Consider the following 18,229-nt stretch of genomic DNA (forward strand, 5'->3'; position numbering starts at 1 on the left):
ATTAATCACTATTAATTTGTAAGTTTTAATGATATGGTGTATATATAAATTGGAAATATATTATAAATGGTAAATTGAAAAAATATAAGTATATTAATAAAATTTAATGTTATAGTTCTAGTAATTATAAATAATATGATAGACAAAATGCGTTATTATTATATGCTTATACATATAAACTAATATTGAAAAGTTATTTCATTGTGAAACCTTCATATAATTAAGCATTAATATTATCGAAAAGACATAATAATGCATTATAAAGGTATCAATGTTATATATTTTGTTAAAGATCCACTTTGGGATATATGGTTTTATATTATAAAAATATGAGGAATGGAGAAAATGATAACGACTCAATTCATGTTAAATGTTATTTTATTATTCATATTAGTGTTTAGTGAATAATCATTTTATAATCCAAAACAACATTACTGTATCATAGAATTAATAAAATATAGAATTTTTAATAAATTATTTGAATGTATATGCATTAATAACTATAAAAATATAATATATAAGATAAAAATGGACAATCCATAAAATGTACGAATATTTACATAAATTTATATATTAAAAGAGAAAATATATCTTATCTCTCTCCTACTAAAGGGTAATATAAAAACCTAATATATATAGTTTTCTATTATACTTTAAAATTTCATCAGTAGGTATTTATATGTTATATATTTAATATTTACTAAGTATTATTTTAAAATAAATATACATTCAAAGACTTATTTAGGCTTATAAATACGGGTTCAGTGTTAATTGTTGTTTTAGAGAATGGAAAAGATGGGAAAATATATAATAAAATTACCCAACAGAGAATACATCTAAATTGTGATATGTAGAAATAAAAATCAAGTTATTTAACGCATTAGAATTATTTTTTAATTTATCTATATTAAATATAAATAATATAAATTTATATAATATGCATAGAAAACGGTGCATGTAACTAAATTTGAGAATGCTATTATTTTAGAAAAAATCATATTATATATTATAAGAAACAATCATGTAAATATTTAATATATTTAAAAAATTACTATTTATATACTTTAAGGATTCTAATAATAGCTTTCTTAATTTTTTATATGTGTGCAGTATTTAAGTTTTAGGACGTTGTTTATGTTCTGTATTAAAGCATATATATAAGTATACATTTTTTAGATTCATTATAAAAGTATATCCATTTTTATAATAAAGTTATACAAAATGTTAGTAAGAATAGTATTTTTTGTATAAAATGCATCATATATATGGCAAAAGTGTATAAGCAACCTTCTATTTAAGGTAATTTAGCTAAGTGCCATAAAATGAGTATAATATTTTAGTAATATTAATATATTATTATTTTATATGAAGTTAAAATTAAGAATAATATGTCTAACGAAAGATAATTGATATGCAAAGATCTTGAGTAAATATACCATATATTCTATGCAATATATATAAATAACATCATCCCACATAATCACCAAATTATAACGGAATTTCATTATGTCTTATAAAGTGGTATATATATTTTTTCTTATATTATTCGTATGTTGCATTCTTACAAATTATATTAATTTTAATTTTAGTAACATTTATATTAATACATTTTTTGTTTAATTCGTAAAATATATTCGTAGTGTGATATAATTAGTGCGATTGATAATTATGTTGATGATCCGAAGAACTCGGGAGGATATAATTCTATTAGTTATTTTAAGTATTATTGCCCTGATAATAAATGTGATACTGATGAAAAAAAAATTATTTCTGCTTTTATAGCATTGATACCTTTATTTAATGGTATGGATGATGTGGAAAATTTAGAGAGTGATAAACTTGCTGAATATGCTATTTTATGGTTAAGTTATAAACTAAATCAAAAAACAGAAAATGGAACGACCAAATTGTACGATTTTTATACTAAACATATAGAAAAAAATAGTTATTATGATAAGCATATAACTACTGATAATGGTAGTAATAAGATTAATAAGGCTGTTATAGATAAAAAAATAAAATCGATGAATATGAATATTAAAGATATATCTAATTTTTATGATCCATTTAAATCATTATGTAAAATGTATATTGAAGTTGATGCAAGTAACCAATGCATGCAATGTTTAGAAAATGCTGGAGATTTTTTTGAAAAATGTGAAAAAGTTAAAAATACTTTGGATATTTCTAAAGGAAGTTCTTATTCACAACTATGGTCTAGTTTATCAAATGATTATGATAAATTTAAAGAGAAATATAATAGTGTTAAGTGTGGTTATGTCTCATCACTTGTAGCTTGTCCACGAAGTTCAGTAACAAAAAATACACTAATTAAAATTGCAATTATATTTGTTGCATCATCAATTTTATTGGGAATTTCTTATAAGGTAAATAATAAGGAATTAAAAAAAAAAATTATATATATAAACATTAACAAACAATCGTACGATTCTTAACATTTTATATTAGTATTCGTTATTTGGATTTCGGAAAAAAGTTAAAAAACGTTTAAGAAGAAAGCTAAAATCATTAAGAAGAAAATGGTTAATTGATATATGATTCGAAGAGTAATGACTATTTCAGGAATAGTAATAATGATTGATATATGCTAAGAAGCTAGTTATTTGGAAATAATTTTGCATAATTGTTATATAGTTTTTATGTTGTGGAACCCATGTTTAGGGTTAAGTATTATATTGCATTTAATTTTTTATAATTTGAATACTAATTAAATATATGTTTCATTCTGTATGTTTAATAATGAGAAGTCCAAATATGCAACCGCAAAGGGTACTTCCATTAATATGAAAAGGGTCACATTACATTTTTTCATAAAGTATAATAAGTGTTCATTCTGATTTAATATAATTAAAAAAAATGTCTATATTGTATATATTAATATAGATATTGATTATATGTGAATTCATATTATGCTATATCATATTTGTCTATTATATAAATTTGTTTAATCTATGGTTATATCAAATTATGTATAACACATGTTTTTTATTTGATGAAACATTTTATTTGGTAAAACTTATTATTTGTATCATTTATTTGAATTTAAATTATATTTTAATAACCGAACAGTATAATAATTTTATATATCAGAGTATAATTATAATTCGATTCATTTGGAACAATTGTCTACATTATAATATACCTTCATGTTAATTAAACACACTACTAATATATAATAGATAATCATAAAATATAGACGTATGGTATATTGATCGAGGTTCAACAATATAACATTGTCTATAAAATATTATTATGCTCCTAACATTTTTTGAAGTTGTAATTGTAGTTGATATTATCTTGTATTAATAGAAGTTTATTTGTACGCTTTAATTTATTTATCATAAGGTATAGTAATAGATTAATTACTATTAATTTTAAACATTATAGTTGAGGTATAAATAAATAGGAAATATACTATAAGTAGTTATTTGAAAAATATAATAATATTAATAAAATATAATGTTATAATTTGATAGATAGAATAGCGTTATTATTATATACCTATACATCTAATAAAATACTCTACCAATAACTAATATTGAAATATTGTTATATTGTAAAATCTTCATATAATTATATATTAATTTTATCGAAAAGACACACAATAATACATTATAAACGTATCAAGGTTATATATTTTGTTAAAGATCCAATTTGGGATTTGTAGTTTTATATTATAAAAATATGGGCAATGGAGAAAAGGTTAAAGACTAATTAATGTTAAATGCCTTTCTATTGTTCCATATTAACACATTATATTATCATTATTTAGTGAATCGTCATTTTTTTTAATCTTAAATAGTATTATTTTACCATATAATTAATAAAATATAGAAAATTTAACGAATTATTTTAATGTATATACATTGATAACTATAACAATAAATATATAATATAAGAATGAGCTATGAAAACATTTAACAAATATTTATCTAAATATATATATTAAAAGAGCAAATATATCTTATCTCTCTCCTCTTAAAGGGCAATATAAGAATCTAATACACATAGTTTTCTATTATACTTTAAAACTCCCATCAATACTTATTTGTGTATTAATATTTAATATTAATAGAAAGGCATAATAAATGTTTAATATTTACTAAGTATTATTTTAAAATAAATCTACATTCAAAGACTTATTTAGGCTTATAAATACGGGTTCAGTGCTAATTGTTGTTTTAAAGAATGGAAAATATGGGAAAATATATAATAAAATTACCCAATAAAGAATATTTATAAATTGAAGTATATAGAAATAAAAATAAAGTTATAGGAATCATTAAAATGGATTATGAATTAATCTATATTAAATAAAAATAATATGAATTTATGTAATTTTCATAGAAAATGGAGCATGTAACTTAATTTGAAGATACTATAATTTTAGAAAAAACTATATTATATATTATAAGAAACAATCATGTAAATATTTAATATAATTTAAAAAATGACTATTTATATACTTTTAAGGATTATAGTAATAATGGATTTTTTAATTGTTTCGATTTTTTTAGTATATTCATTTTGAGACACCATTTATTAAAACAAAAGATATGACGTTGTTTATTTTATATATTAAAGCATGTGTATAAGATGATATATTTTTAATTCACTATAATCTTATTTTGATTTTATTATAGAATTATACTGAAAGGTATTAAGAATACCAATTTATGCACAAATGTATATACAAATAACCAATAATGCGTCAAATAACCCTAATTTATGGGAATTTAAGTTCCATAAAACTATTATATTGTTCCAAATTGCCTTTAAATTAATATTAAAAATGATAGGAATTTATTTAAACACAAACAATTTTATATTAGACTTCAATTATTTTGTCATTTGTTAAGCGTAAAATATATAAAACAATATTATGTTACATAATTTACATATTATAAACAAAATAAAATCACAATGGATTATGACATGGTATCTGCATTTTTTAATAAAATATGCTTTTCCTTGTATTTGTCGATATTATATAATCTATAAATTTCATTAAATTTTATTTTATAAGAGTTTCATTGACGTATATTTTTATTATACTTTTATAAATGCTTTCTTAGTGTGAAAATTTTAATATAGTAATCAAAAATTATCCCGATGAATCAAAGATTACTGAAGAACATGATATTCATGGTATAGATGGTATTGAGAAATACTGCGTTGATGAAGAATGTAAGACTGAGCTCGATAAAATAAATGCTGCATGCTTATGGTTGCTCAATGAAAATATTTCTAAAGGGATTGATGATTTAAATAATGAAGATGTTAAATCGTTTATTATATACATTATGATATGGTTAAATTATATGTTAAACCTAAAGAATGATGGGAAAATCACCAACCTAAATGAGTTTTACACTAAACATATAGAAAATAATACGCATTATACTAATTGTACAAATGGTGATAATGGTTGTATTAAATTAAAAGGAAAAACGGAATATAATAATTTTAAGGAAATCATATTTAAAAATATGGATTTTTCGAATATTGATTTTAAAGATATATCTAAATTTTATGAAGCATTTAAATTATTATGTAAACTGCATGATGAACTTAATGAAGGCAATCTAGAATGCACGAAATATTTGGGATATGCAAATAAAATTGTTAGAAAATTTAAAGAACTTAATGAAAGTTCTAGTGTTACTAGAAACACTTTATATATTCAAACATGGTCTACTTTATCAACTGATTATGATAATTTTAAAGAGGACTATAGTGGTAATTGTGTGGATATTCCATCGTTTCCATCGATAAAAACACCACAACACGTACAAAGTTCTGAAGAGCATTCTGAACATGGTTCTGTAGAAAGTTCTGATGTTATATCATCAAGCTTGTCGATAGTAAAAAAATTAATTTTAGCTTTATCAATATTCAGTGCAATAACAATCTTTTTGGGAATTTTTTATAAGGTAAATAATAAGAAATTAAAAAATTATTTTCATTAAATATATGCAAACGTTAACAAAAAAGTCGTACACTTCTTAACATTTTATATTAGTGTTCGTTATTTGTATTACGGAAAAGAGCTCAAAAACAGCATTCAAGAGAAAAGCTAAAAAATATAAAGAAGAGAATGAATCATTAATATATGATTCGAAGAGAGTGACAATTTAGGAATAATAATAATGATTTATATATGTTAACAAATTGTCTATTTCGAAGTTATTTTTGGTCATAATTTTTGCACAATTTTTATATAGTTTTTATGTTGTGGGTCAGGGTTAAGTATTATATTGTATTTAATTTTTTATAATTTGATAATATTTGGGGTTTGTAAATGTTGATTAAAGGGGTTTCAATGTCCCAATGTTTCAATGCTCCTATGTTCTCGGGTTTAGGGTTATATTGAATTATATATATATATATCATAAAATGCTCATGTTATGAATATTTTTATTTAACGAAACTGCTTATTTTTATTCTCCATTTATGTTTTATTTAAAGTATAATTTCCCAATGTGGTGTTACAATGGGAAGAAAATAAATAAACTATTATCTTATATTGTTTATATTTATGTTATATTTTATTTTTTCTATTAATGGATATAAAATAGTTTTTTAAAGCAAACACTGTTTTAGTTAGTTTATTATAATGTTCATATATAGTGTATAAAATACATTGGCAATATGCTTCAAATAAAAATATAAAAAGTTATTACGTATAGCGTAAAATTTGCATTGAATCATTCTGATTACTTCATTAATTCCATTACAATAAATGATATTAAGATCAAATATCACTTACAAATAAAGAATCGTTTAAATATATGGGATATCCCCCCAAATTTTAGCATATAGATGATGTCCATGTTTGTAAACAAAAAAGGGTGATAAGCATTAAATGAAAGGAATATGACAAATAAAAGATCTTCATAAGTTATAACAGTTTTATTTGTATTATTCAAAAAATTAATACATATAGATACATTATAATATTAAAAGACAAACAAATAACAGACAAGAACAAAACAATCATAAAACAAAAAAATATATTATGATGGTAATTTAAATAAATACCATTCATGAAAATAAATCGTTTTATTAACAAAAATTCTCTAATATTACGGTGCTGAAAAATATATATAAATATATGTTTATTTATGAAATGACAAACAATCTAAAGGTTTTCCAATAATACATTTTTGTTAAATGGAACCATGTTCATCATTCTAAGAAAAAAAAAACAAATGGATGATTATATAAAATGTTTAAATTTTTTGCAAATTATAAATATGTACACTTATTTAAAACCATATTTTTTAACAATTGTTGAAATAAATTATTAAAATATGTATACCGTTTACAGAGTCGACATAGGTGATATAAATATGGTTCTTTCTTTTTTCAAAAATGTATCCACTTAAGTTAACAAACATTTTTTTTAATTCTCCATTTCTAATATCATCTTCAGAATCAATTTCAGCTTGGAATATATTTGCACTTTCTACTATTTGATTTTCAAAATATTTGTTATTTTTACGGTTGTGATCAATTATATTTGCTGAAGCCATGACAAATATAGTTTTGTTTTCTGATATCTACAAAATTAATAAAAGTATATTGCATAAATTATTGTGAATAATATGATTTATAACGAAATAGAAGAGGAAAGGTTTGCTTACTTTATATTTTGCAGCTATAGCATAAAAATATTTTTCACGAGACCACGACCATTGTTTGCAACGTTGCTGTATCATTACTAAATTTCGATTGTATACTCGGACAATTTTTCCTAAAAAAGATATTATAAAATTGCATAGATATAATTAAAATATGATGAGTTTGAATATGTGGGAAAGAATATATAGTAACAATATTATGTTAATTTGGGTAATTATTTATGTTTTGTATACTTTTAACCGAGCCTGCATAAAAATAATTGTCACTATTTGGATCCCATACCTCGTTTATTATTTCATTATACTAATGGGAGAAAAAAGAAATATATGTATATAAATTATAATAATTTTTTAATTTCAATTTAGTTTATAACTTTTGATGTTGTTCGTTAATTGATACCTGATTCGGATCATCAATTATATATTCAACTTTTTGAATTTTTGTATGACCTCGAAAATTTTTTTTGTAAAAAAGCATATGATAATCATAATTTCTACAAAATAATTTATAATAAGCTCTACTATTAGCATGATATTCTAATTGTACTAAAGCATCTCTCATAAAATTGCGCGCATTTATATGTTCCATGATATCGGGATGTAATAGGTGCTTGTTTTTTTCATATATTTCTTCTGTATTGTCGTTGCTAAAAATGAACATATTTTTAATGTGTACAAAAATAAAGTTATTGTATTTATAACATTTTTGAAAAGACGTACAAATTTAATATTTTCATAATGAAATATATAATATATATATATTTTAGTATTTTCTTACGCAGGATACGATTTTTTTGATTTGGGTTTTTCATGTTTTTTTGATTTGGGTTTTGTATATCTTATCGATTTTGGTTTTGTATATCTTATTGATTTGGGTTTTGCACCTGTTTTTGGAGCAACTTCAGTTGCAAGAGCTTTATTATTCCCATATAGGGATATGCTTAAAAGAAAAAACAAAATTTGAATATAAAATTTATTCATTTTTGAAGTTTACAAACAAAATATTAAAATATATATTAGTATTTTTTTTAATTAAAAATTCGAAAAATAGAACAAATATAATTAAAATTGAAGCAAACAATTTTCTCCAATAAAGTATAGAAAACAAATTATTATTTAAACGACAAATTTTGATACTTTTATCAGATTCATAAGTTTAATATATTTTTTATTTAATTAATTCAGCACAAAACAACATCAATAATAGATTTTTTCATAAAATGAATATCAAAAATGTTATGATTCACAATATCATAATATTTAAAAATAAATAAATTTAATTATATCATATAAATGATATTTTTAACATATAGAATTATGAATACATATGTTTTATATTTTTATAATAGACTAAAATTAAAATATACAAAACATCTCGTTACGTATGGAATTGCATATTACTTATATGTATATATAATAGAAAAGAACTGTTGTTTTTACCTACCAGAGAACCAATCATTTAAAATAAAAATATAAAAGTAGGAAAATAATATAAAAATATATATTTGTTTTAATATAAAACATGTATTATATTTTTAAATATTAAAATAATTAATTTAATCTGAGAAATGCGATTAATTTTATATACTACTAATACTACTATAATAACAATATTTATTACCTCATCATAATAGTAGTATTATAAAATTTATATTATGAGAATCAAACAATCTGTGATTTTTTTATCACTTTTAGTACAAATTTTACTAAACATTTTTCTAGCAAAATTGTTAATTTTATAAAAATTATTTTAAGTAGTAATATTGTCGCTCATTTTTTTTTATAAATGAATACAAATTATATTTTTCCTTTTAATGATAAAACAAAGTATAAAGTTAAAAAAGATACAAATAAAATATGAAATAAAATAATGAAACATAAAGTTGTAAAATCAAGAAATATATAATGTAATTAATTTGTTTTTTAATTATAATATTATTGATGTGTGGGTGTTCATTTTTTATGGGTCAAGGTTATGTTTATGATTGATGGTTGATTGTTTATGGTTCTGGGATATTGTAATTACATTTTTTATAATTAATTTTTTTATAATTAAATATATTTATGATTGTGTATGTTTAATCTGGAGATGATGTGTAAATATAGAAGGAAAAAAGGGGTAGTGTGATTAATATGAAATAGGTGATAGTATTTTTTTGATAAAGTATAATATATAGATTTAAAATTATTAAAATAATATATTAGATATATAAATATTGGTTATATATGACAATTGTCTGCTATATAAAACTTGTTAATCAGGGCTATATTGAATTATGGAGATTATAATATACAATGCATTTGTTTGTTTGATGAAAGATTTTATTTAGTAAAAGTTATAATTTTGAATATTGGTGTGCATTATATGGATATATTGTTATTTTTATTGTTAATTAAGGACATTAGGGACATATAATAGATAGTGATAAAGTATAGGTTGATATATATCGACAATATAACGTTTATAGATATTATTATGGTTCTAACATTTTTTAAGTTTTAATTGTAGCTACTATTCTTTTGTATTTTACATTTGTATTAATAGAAATTGATTTATACGGCATAATTTATTTATCATAAGGTATAATAATAGATTAATCACTATTAATTTGTAAGTTTTAATGATATGGTGTATATATAAATTGGGAATATATTATAAGTAGTTATTTGAAAAAGCATAAGTATATTAATAAAATTTAATGTTATAGATAAAATGTGTTATTATTATATGACTATACATATAATCTATAAAATACCAATAATTAATATTGAAATGTTGTTTTATTGCGGGAACTTTATACAATTAAATATTAATTTTATCAAAAAGACACATAATACATTATAAAGGTATCATTTTTATACATTTGTTAAAGGTACAATTTGGGATATGTGGTTTTATATTATAAAAAACTGGATAAATAAAGAAAATACTAAAGACTCAATTCATGTTAAATTTTATATTAACGCGTTTTATATTATCATTATTTTACCATATAATTAATAAAATATAGAATTTTTAACAAATTATTTGAATGGGTATACACTGATAAATATAACAATAAAATATATAAGATAAAAATGGACAATCCATAAAAATTAGCGAATATTTACATAAATTTATATATTAAAAGAGAAAATATATCTTTCTCCTCTTAAAGGGGAACATAACAACCTATTTACAAATATTTTTTTATTATACTTTAAAATTCCATCAATAGTTATTTATGTGTTATATATTTACTAAGTATTATTTTAAAAACGATATGCTTTCAAAGACGTATTTAAGCTTATAAATAGGATTTCAGTGCTAATTGTTTTAAAGAATGGAAATTATGCGTAAAATAAAATATAAATTTCCCAATAAGGTATACATATAAGTTGAAGTATATACGAATAAAAAAAAATTATTTAATCCATTAAAATTTTTTTTTAATTTATTTATATTCATTAAAAATAATATAAATTTATATAATTTGGATAGAGAACATAATTTGAAAATACTATAATTTTTGAGAAAATATATTATATTTTATAAGAAACAAATATATAAAAATTTAATCAATCTTATTAAATAATATTTATATGCTTTTAAGGATTATAGCAATAATATATTTCTCAATTATTCCGATTTGTACAATATATTAGTTTTTGGGTGCCATTTATTAAAACAAAAGATATGATATTGTTTATTTTCTTTATTAAGGCATATGTATAAGAAAATATTTTTTAAACTCATTACAATGCCACTATAAGTTTGTGATAGAATTATACCGAAAGGTATTAAGAATAATAATTTTATGTATAAATTTATATACATATAAAAAATGTATTAAACAACCTTGTATTTAAGGTGAATTAGCTAATTATCATAAACCAGGAATGCATCATTTCTTTAGTAATAATATTATTTTATATTAATTACTGAAAAACTTTTAATATATTTAACTACAGACAGTTGTTATATATAGGGTTAAAGTATTTATGTCACATATTTGATGCAGTGTATATAAAACATCATGCTTTTACTCAATTTATAAATCAAAAATAAAATCTCATCACAATGGATAGGTATATGGTATATGGATTTTTTAATAATGTTTTCCTTTACATTTTTTGATATTGTATTATATATAAATATCATTAAACTTTAACAAAATTTTCAATAATGCCCATTTATAATAATGTTTTTAAATTTTTTCTTAGTGTCAATTGCTCTATACTGTAAGGACCTCGATTTCCGACCATTTGGACACAGGAGGAAGCCATTATTTTAATAGTGGACACAATTTCGATAAGTATTGTCCTAATAATAGTTGTAATAGTAATCTCGGAAAAATTAATGCTGGATGTTTATTTTTGTTTGATGAATTCTTTAAGGATTCTGATAATTTTAAATCTAATGCAAAAAGTAACATCAATATTGTTGAATACATTATGATATGGTTAAGTTATACGTTAAACAAAACCATAAATGGAGAAAAAAATATAAATGAATTTTATAATAAATATATAGAAAATAGCGATTGGTATAAAAAGGAAATAACAGGTGTTACTGCTTATAAAAATTATAAGGATCTTATAGATAGAAATAATTATTTTTTAAGTATGGATAAGAGCATTATATCTAAATTATATGATGCATTAACATCATTATGTAATATTCATGTTACCGATGCTGGGCACGTCCCAAATTGCGAGCAATGTGCGAAAGCTGCAAATGGGTTTGTTACAAACTATGAAGGAGTTATCAGTGATTCTAATATTACTAAAAATGGTTTATATCGTAAAATATTATCTATTTTATATACTTTATCAAATGATTATGATAATTTTAAAAAGAAAAATAACAATAGTTCATCCTTGCCATCGATAAAAACAAAGATTTATATGCCAATATATGGATTTTCATCATTAATTTTCTTGATAGAAAACAATTTTTATATACTTTTATTGATTTTTGGTATAATAATAGTTTTTATAGGAATTTATTATAAGGTAATAATAAGAAATTAAAAAAATATTTTCATTATATATATAGAAACACTAATAAACAAATCATACGTTTCTTAACATTTTATATTAGTATTCGTTATCTGGATTTCGGAATCGACTTAAAAACCAATATTTAAGGAAAAAACTAAAAAAAATGAAGAAGGAATGGACCATTAATATATGATTCGAAGAACAGTGATTATTCCATGAATAGTAATAATGGTTGATATATTTTAAGAATTTGTCTATTTTGAAATAAGTAATTTTGACCATAATTTTGTGGTTTATAAGAATAATTAAATAATATAACCAATTAAATATAATGTTATATGTTTGTACAGTTTTTGCATAATTTTTATATAGTTTTTATGTTGTGGGACCCATATTGGGATTAGGATTTTGTATTTTACTTAATTTTTTATAATTTGATAATATTTATTAGTTTAAAGATTTGTTTTAAATATATATATAGTAAAAAAGTTATTAAAAATATGTATAGAATAAGTTGGACTTTTTAATATTTATATTAAGTCTAAATATGTAAGAAAAAATGAGTATGAAAAGGAACGAGTAAAGTAATATATTTTGACAAACTATAAGAATTGGATTTCGTGTTAATATAACTTAATGGTAAATGTGTTGAACTATATTATGCATTTTTGTATTTTATTGTTAATTTTGTGTTAATGGTTTATGGGTCAATCGGTCGAATATTGAAATAGATATAGAAAGATTATTCCAAAGTATCGATTTGATCCTAAAAGAAAACGTTGATTTAAATATTAACAATGCATAATATAAGAAACTGGGGGAGATGGAATGGAATTGGAAGAAAATAATTTATTATGATTTCCTTCCTCAGTAACACCTGAACCGAATGATAAATGGAGTTATGGAAGAATGAATTTGAATGGAATAATTTAAACGCACTTATTAATAAAATTATAAGCTATGCTGAGGTTTAGAGTTGCATTTTGGAGAACTCATATTTTGGGTCAGGGTTCTGTATTATAAGTTATAGTTTTGTTCTATGAAATCTATGCTTTGGGTTAGGGTTATATTTTTATTAATCTGTTTATAATGTGATCATTTATTTATCTATAAATGGTGATTAAATATATATACTATACTTGTATGTTTAATATCAAAATATGCCCCAATATGCACCACCCAAAGGAGCATAGTCATTAATGTGAAAGAGGTTGTGTAACATTTTTTTCATGAGTTATAACATATATAATTGAGTGTTTATAGAGATATAATATGGGTAAAGTAAAATATTTATATTGTATATATTAATATAGATATTGAATATATATGAATTCATATTATCCTATATCATAATTGCTTATTATATAAGACTTGTTAATCAAGAGTTATATTGAATTGTGGACATCATAATATATAATGCATTTCTATATTTTGTGAAAATATTTATTTAGTAAAACTTATTATTTGTGTCATTATTATTTTGATTTAAATTGTGTTTTAACAACCGAACTGTAGTAATATATATTCATAAAATGTCGATCGAGAATCGACAATACAACGTTATCTACAAAAGGGATTTTATGCATCTAACATTTTTAATAATCAATAAAAATATGCATATTAATAAAAAAATAAATATAGATATATGTATATTATCTTAATTTTTGATTATATATAGTTTCATTTTATGCTAAAGTTTTAAATTTAAATTATAGAAATAGTTTTCTACCCATTAATTTATTTACTATAAAGGTATACTATTATATTAGTCGCCATTACATTTTAAACTCCATAGTTTTAAGGATATATGAATTATGAAATGTATAAAATATATTACATTTAAAATAGTTAATATCATATTTTGTTCTAATAATTATAAATAATATGATAGATAGAATACCGTTGTTATTATATGACATACATATAAAATAATAAAATATTTTACAATAACTAATATTGAAATATTGTTATATTGCGAAAAATTCATATAATTAAATATTAATATAAAATATATCGAAAAAATAGATAGTAATTATTTTTTTTGAACTAATAATATTTATATTAGATTATTATATATACAGAAACTTATAAATATATATTTTAAATATAATGTTTTTACGAGATAATACATTTTTTAAAATGTTATATTTTAAAACACTGAAACAATGAAAATTATTAATTGGTTTAAATTATTCCTCTTGAGTGCATTAATTATTTCATTGTAGTAAACAGTGATATATCATTAGTAACAACAATACTAATATTAGATTAATGTATTATGTTTATTTAATTCTATCACATGGATATACAGTAGTCATATATATTATTATACGGGAGATAAGATTAAAATTGTATGCACAAAATATCAAATGAATATTATAGCCTTTAATTAAGTATTTGTTTAATGGGATAATATTAGAATTAACAACATCAAAAAAATAATATGAATTTTATTAATGATTCTATAGTTTTCTTAAAAATATAGTTTTTCTATATTGAACTAAATGGTTTATTATAAAATATGTAGTATATAATATGTTTATATTATAAGTAGAAATGTGCACTATCATGGGAAATTCACATAATGTTTCTAAAAATTTATTATCGCCACTAAATAAAAAGCAAATGTTAAAATTATAAACCTATAAAATTTAAGTAAACTACATGAAAAGAATTTCATATAGATTCTTTTGTAAATTAAAATTAGTTTTTATATTATCCAAGTTTTAAAAAGATACATCTAAAATTATTTAATAAAGCACATTTTAGTATAAATAAAGTTATTATATATTATAAATACGAACTACATATAATATATTTAGAAAAGTAGTAGTGTTAACCTATTCTATAAATATTGTAATCTAAATAAGTAATTTGTTTTATATTATTAGATATGATATTAAAAAATGCAACATCCAATATAGAATAATAACATATATAAATATTTGACATTCAAATAATAAAATAAATTAAAATAACTTTTGAAACTTCCTTATTAAAAAAGTAGCGAATATATATTTATTTTCATGTGTAAACCTATAATATAAATATATTATTATATGAAACAAATTTAATCTATTTTTTTTACGAGATTCCATGAATTTGTGGAATATAGTTATTCAAGATATTATTTAAAAAATTTATATTACGTGTAAAATGTATTATATATAGATATAAAAATGTTAAACAAATAACCTCTTAAGGAAATTTAGTGGTTGTCATAAATAATAATTAAATACCTTTTTAATACTATTATTATAGTATGTTAATTTAGTATTAAAACTAATAGAACCTCTTTAAATATATATATTAATTATATAGAAGACCATTAACCGGATAACATATTTTATTATAATACATTCCTTATGTACACAATAATATTATGACAATTTTTTTACAGATTAAAAATAAAATCCAGCATAATGAGTTCCCATGTGGTATATACATTTTTTAATAAAATGAATTTTATTTTATTGTTTTTGCATTGTTTATAAATTAACTTAAATTTCATAATATTTCATTAATTTTTATAATATTTTCTTAGTGTGATGCATTAAAATATGTTGATCAAATTTTGCCTGATGGTTTTGTTTTCGAGAAGGATCATAATCCTGAAAACAAATATAATTATTATTGTCGAACTAACTTGGAAACAAGGAATGGAAAATGTTTAACTGTCGGTCAAGTAGTTAATATTGTTACTATAATATTACTTGATAAATTATCCGTTTTGAATAAAAATATAGAATATGAAAATAAAAATAACGAATACATCACGTATGCTATGCTATGGTTAAGTAATAAAATGAAACTAATTAAATATGGAAGCTACGGAAGCATAGGAGATTTTTATGTCACGTTTATACGAAATAGTAAAAAGTATAAACTATATCATGATAAAATCAATAAAAACCGCAAACTAATGAATCTTGAAATTCATAGAATGCGTAAACTTTATGGGTTACTTAATGAGTTGTGTAATGCAATTACTAAACATACCACCGATCCTTCAAATTGCTCCAATTTTTCAAAATTTGTTAATGATTGGATAAAACAATACATAGACCTTATTTTTAAAAAAAAGAGAGTTTTTGAAGATGAATATTATTGTGATATATTGGTGACTTTAAAAAATGCTTATGAGAATTTTATAAAAAATAATAATACCCAAAAAATTTTTCCAGAAATTATAGAGATAGAAAAAATAAAAACTTGTAAGCAATTAGGTGAAGAAGCAACAACTTCATCGAAAGTTTTAAGTGTAAAGGTCCAAGATGCATCGAATGGAAAGAAAGATTTAAAGAAAGTGGAAGATACCTCGAAACATATAGATTTTAAAAAAATATTTGAATTATATAGTTTATTTTTTAGTAAAATGTTTACTAATATTGGAAATAGCTTATATGAAAATGTGTTCCCAACGTTAGAAGATTTTTACGGTAAATTAAAAAATTCTGCTGATAACACGATTAGTTATGTGAATGAACTTAAAACAACAATAGAAACTACTATATTATATAAATGTATGTCTGAAAAAAAAGAAACAGGAAGTGGACCATCATCACCACCAAGTTCTACGGAACAAACTGATACACATCAATCGTCTTCGGAGGAATCTGAAAAAGAATGTTCTCAAAACCCAGTGCTAAGCTCAGTGATGAAACCAGGAAATTCTGAAACAGAAGTAGCAGTAAATGGAACAACAGAAATAGGTGATAATCCATTCAACGTATACAAGAACATGGGAATTTCAATTTTAATTATTTTAATACCCATTGCTTTAGCTATTATGTACAAGGTAAATAAAAAGAAAATTGTGAAGTATACAATTTTTAAAATATTTCCTCACTATAAAATATTATATGTTTTTCATAATTTTATGTTAGTATTTGCCATTTGGATGGAGAAAGAAATCGAAGAAAAAAAAAAAGATGAAAAAGGCTATAAATATGTTTGATACAAATGAAACAACAGAAGAAGTTATAAACCCAACTGATCGAAAAAAACAAATGAAAATAACTATAAATTTATCTAGTCAAAACAAACAGGATAAAAAGCTTACCAATTCATCTACTCCAAAAAAACAGGATAAACAATTTATAAATTCATCTACTCCCAAAAAACAGGATAAACAGTTTATAAACTCAAATGATCGAAAGAAAAAAGTGGAAATAATTATAAATTCATCTAAAAAAAAACAGACTAACCATTTTATAAATTCCACTTATTGGGGAAAATATCCATTATTAAATATATATAAACTTATGAAGGCCGATCCTGTACCATTTATAATTTTATTTTTGTTGTTTATTTTTTATCTTTATAAAAGAAAAGGCGATTCTTTAGAATAATAAATATAATTATAGTTTTTGTTTTGGGTTCAGATTCTTTGAATCTGACTTTAAAATTCAATATAAGTATTAAAAATAATAATTAAACTGCATATTAATATAAGTAATTTGGCTTATATAGACAATTAAAAAATGTATTTTTTGTAATATTATAATATAAATATATGTATTTTATTAATCTATATAAAACAGTGTTGTATGACTGATTTATTTGATTTCAATTATAACTTC

General features: G+C 21.1%; 5 protein-coding genes across 5 annotated transcripts; 4 read left to right on the forward strand and 1 right to left on the reverse strand.

Annotated features, from left to right (window-relative positions):
* Positions 1-1,506: 1,506 nt before the first annotated feature.
* On the forward strand, positions 1,507-2,559 carry PY17X_1050601 (PIR protein; the record flags this gene model as incomplete). The annotated part of the gene is made up of 3 exons (XM_022957760.2): positions 1,507-1,521; positions 1,641-2,387; positions 2,470-2,559. The coding sequence occupies 3 exons, from the start codon at positions 1,507-1,509 to the stop codon at positions 2,557-2,559; spliced, it is 852 nt and encodes a 283-aa protein (XP_022811152.2).
* Positions 2,560-4,944: 2,385 nt separating this feature from the next.
* Positions 4,945-6,130, forward strand: PY17X_1050701 (PIR protein; the record flags this gene model as incomplete). Its single annotated transcript, XM_034637584.1, has 3 exons — positions 4,945-4,959; positions 5,097-5,954; positions 6,044-6,130. 3 exons carry the CDS (start codon positions 4,945-4,947, stop codon positions 6,128-6,130), a joined length of 960 nt encoding a protein of 319 aa, XP_034493533.1.
* Positions 6,131-7,190: 1,060 nt separating this feature from the next.
* PY17X_1050801 (fam-a protein) lies at positions 7,191-8,645 on the reverse strand (the record flags this gene model as incomplete). The annotated part of the gene is made up of 6 exons (XM_022957761.2): positions 7,191-7,214; positions 7,350-7,583; positions 7,668-7,777; positions 7,899-7,968; positions 8,065-8,311; positions 8,443-8,645. The coding sequence occupies 6 exons, from the start codon at positions 8,643-8,645 to the stop codon at positions 7,191-7,193; spliced, it is 888 nt and encodes a 295-aa protein (XP_022811153.2).
* Positions 8,646-11,724: 3,079 nt separating this feature from the next.
* On the forward strand, positions 11,725-12,840 carry PY17X_1050901 (PIR protein; the record flags this gene model as incomplete). Its single annotated transcript, XM_022955382.2, has 3 exons — positions 11,725-11,739; positions 11,868-12,659; positions 12,748-12,840. 3 exons carry the CDS (start codon positions 11,725-11,727, stop codon positions 12,838-12,840), a joined length of 900 nt encoding a protein of 299 aa, XP_022810750.2.
* A 3,229-nt stretch (positions 12,841-16,069) lies between these two features.
* Positions 16,070-17,998, forward strand: PY17X_1051001 (PIR protein; the record flags this gene model as incomplete). Its single annotated transcript, XM_034637585.1, has 3 exons — positions 16,070-16,084; positions 16,192-17,445; positions 17,534-17,998. 3 exons carry the CDS (start codon positions 16,070-16,072, stop codon positions 17,996-17,998), a joined length of 1,734 nt encoding a protein of 577 aa, XP_034493534.1.
* Between the last annotated feature and the right edge of the window lie 231 nt (positions 17,999-18,229).

The sequence above is a fragment of the Plasmodium yoelii genome, assembly GCF_900002385.2.
Source record: "Plasmodium yoelii strain 17X genome assembly, chromosome: 10".
Lineage (NCBI taxonomy): Eukaryota > Apicomplexa > Aconoidasida > Haemosporida > Plasmodiidae > Plasmodium > Plasmodium yoelii.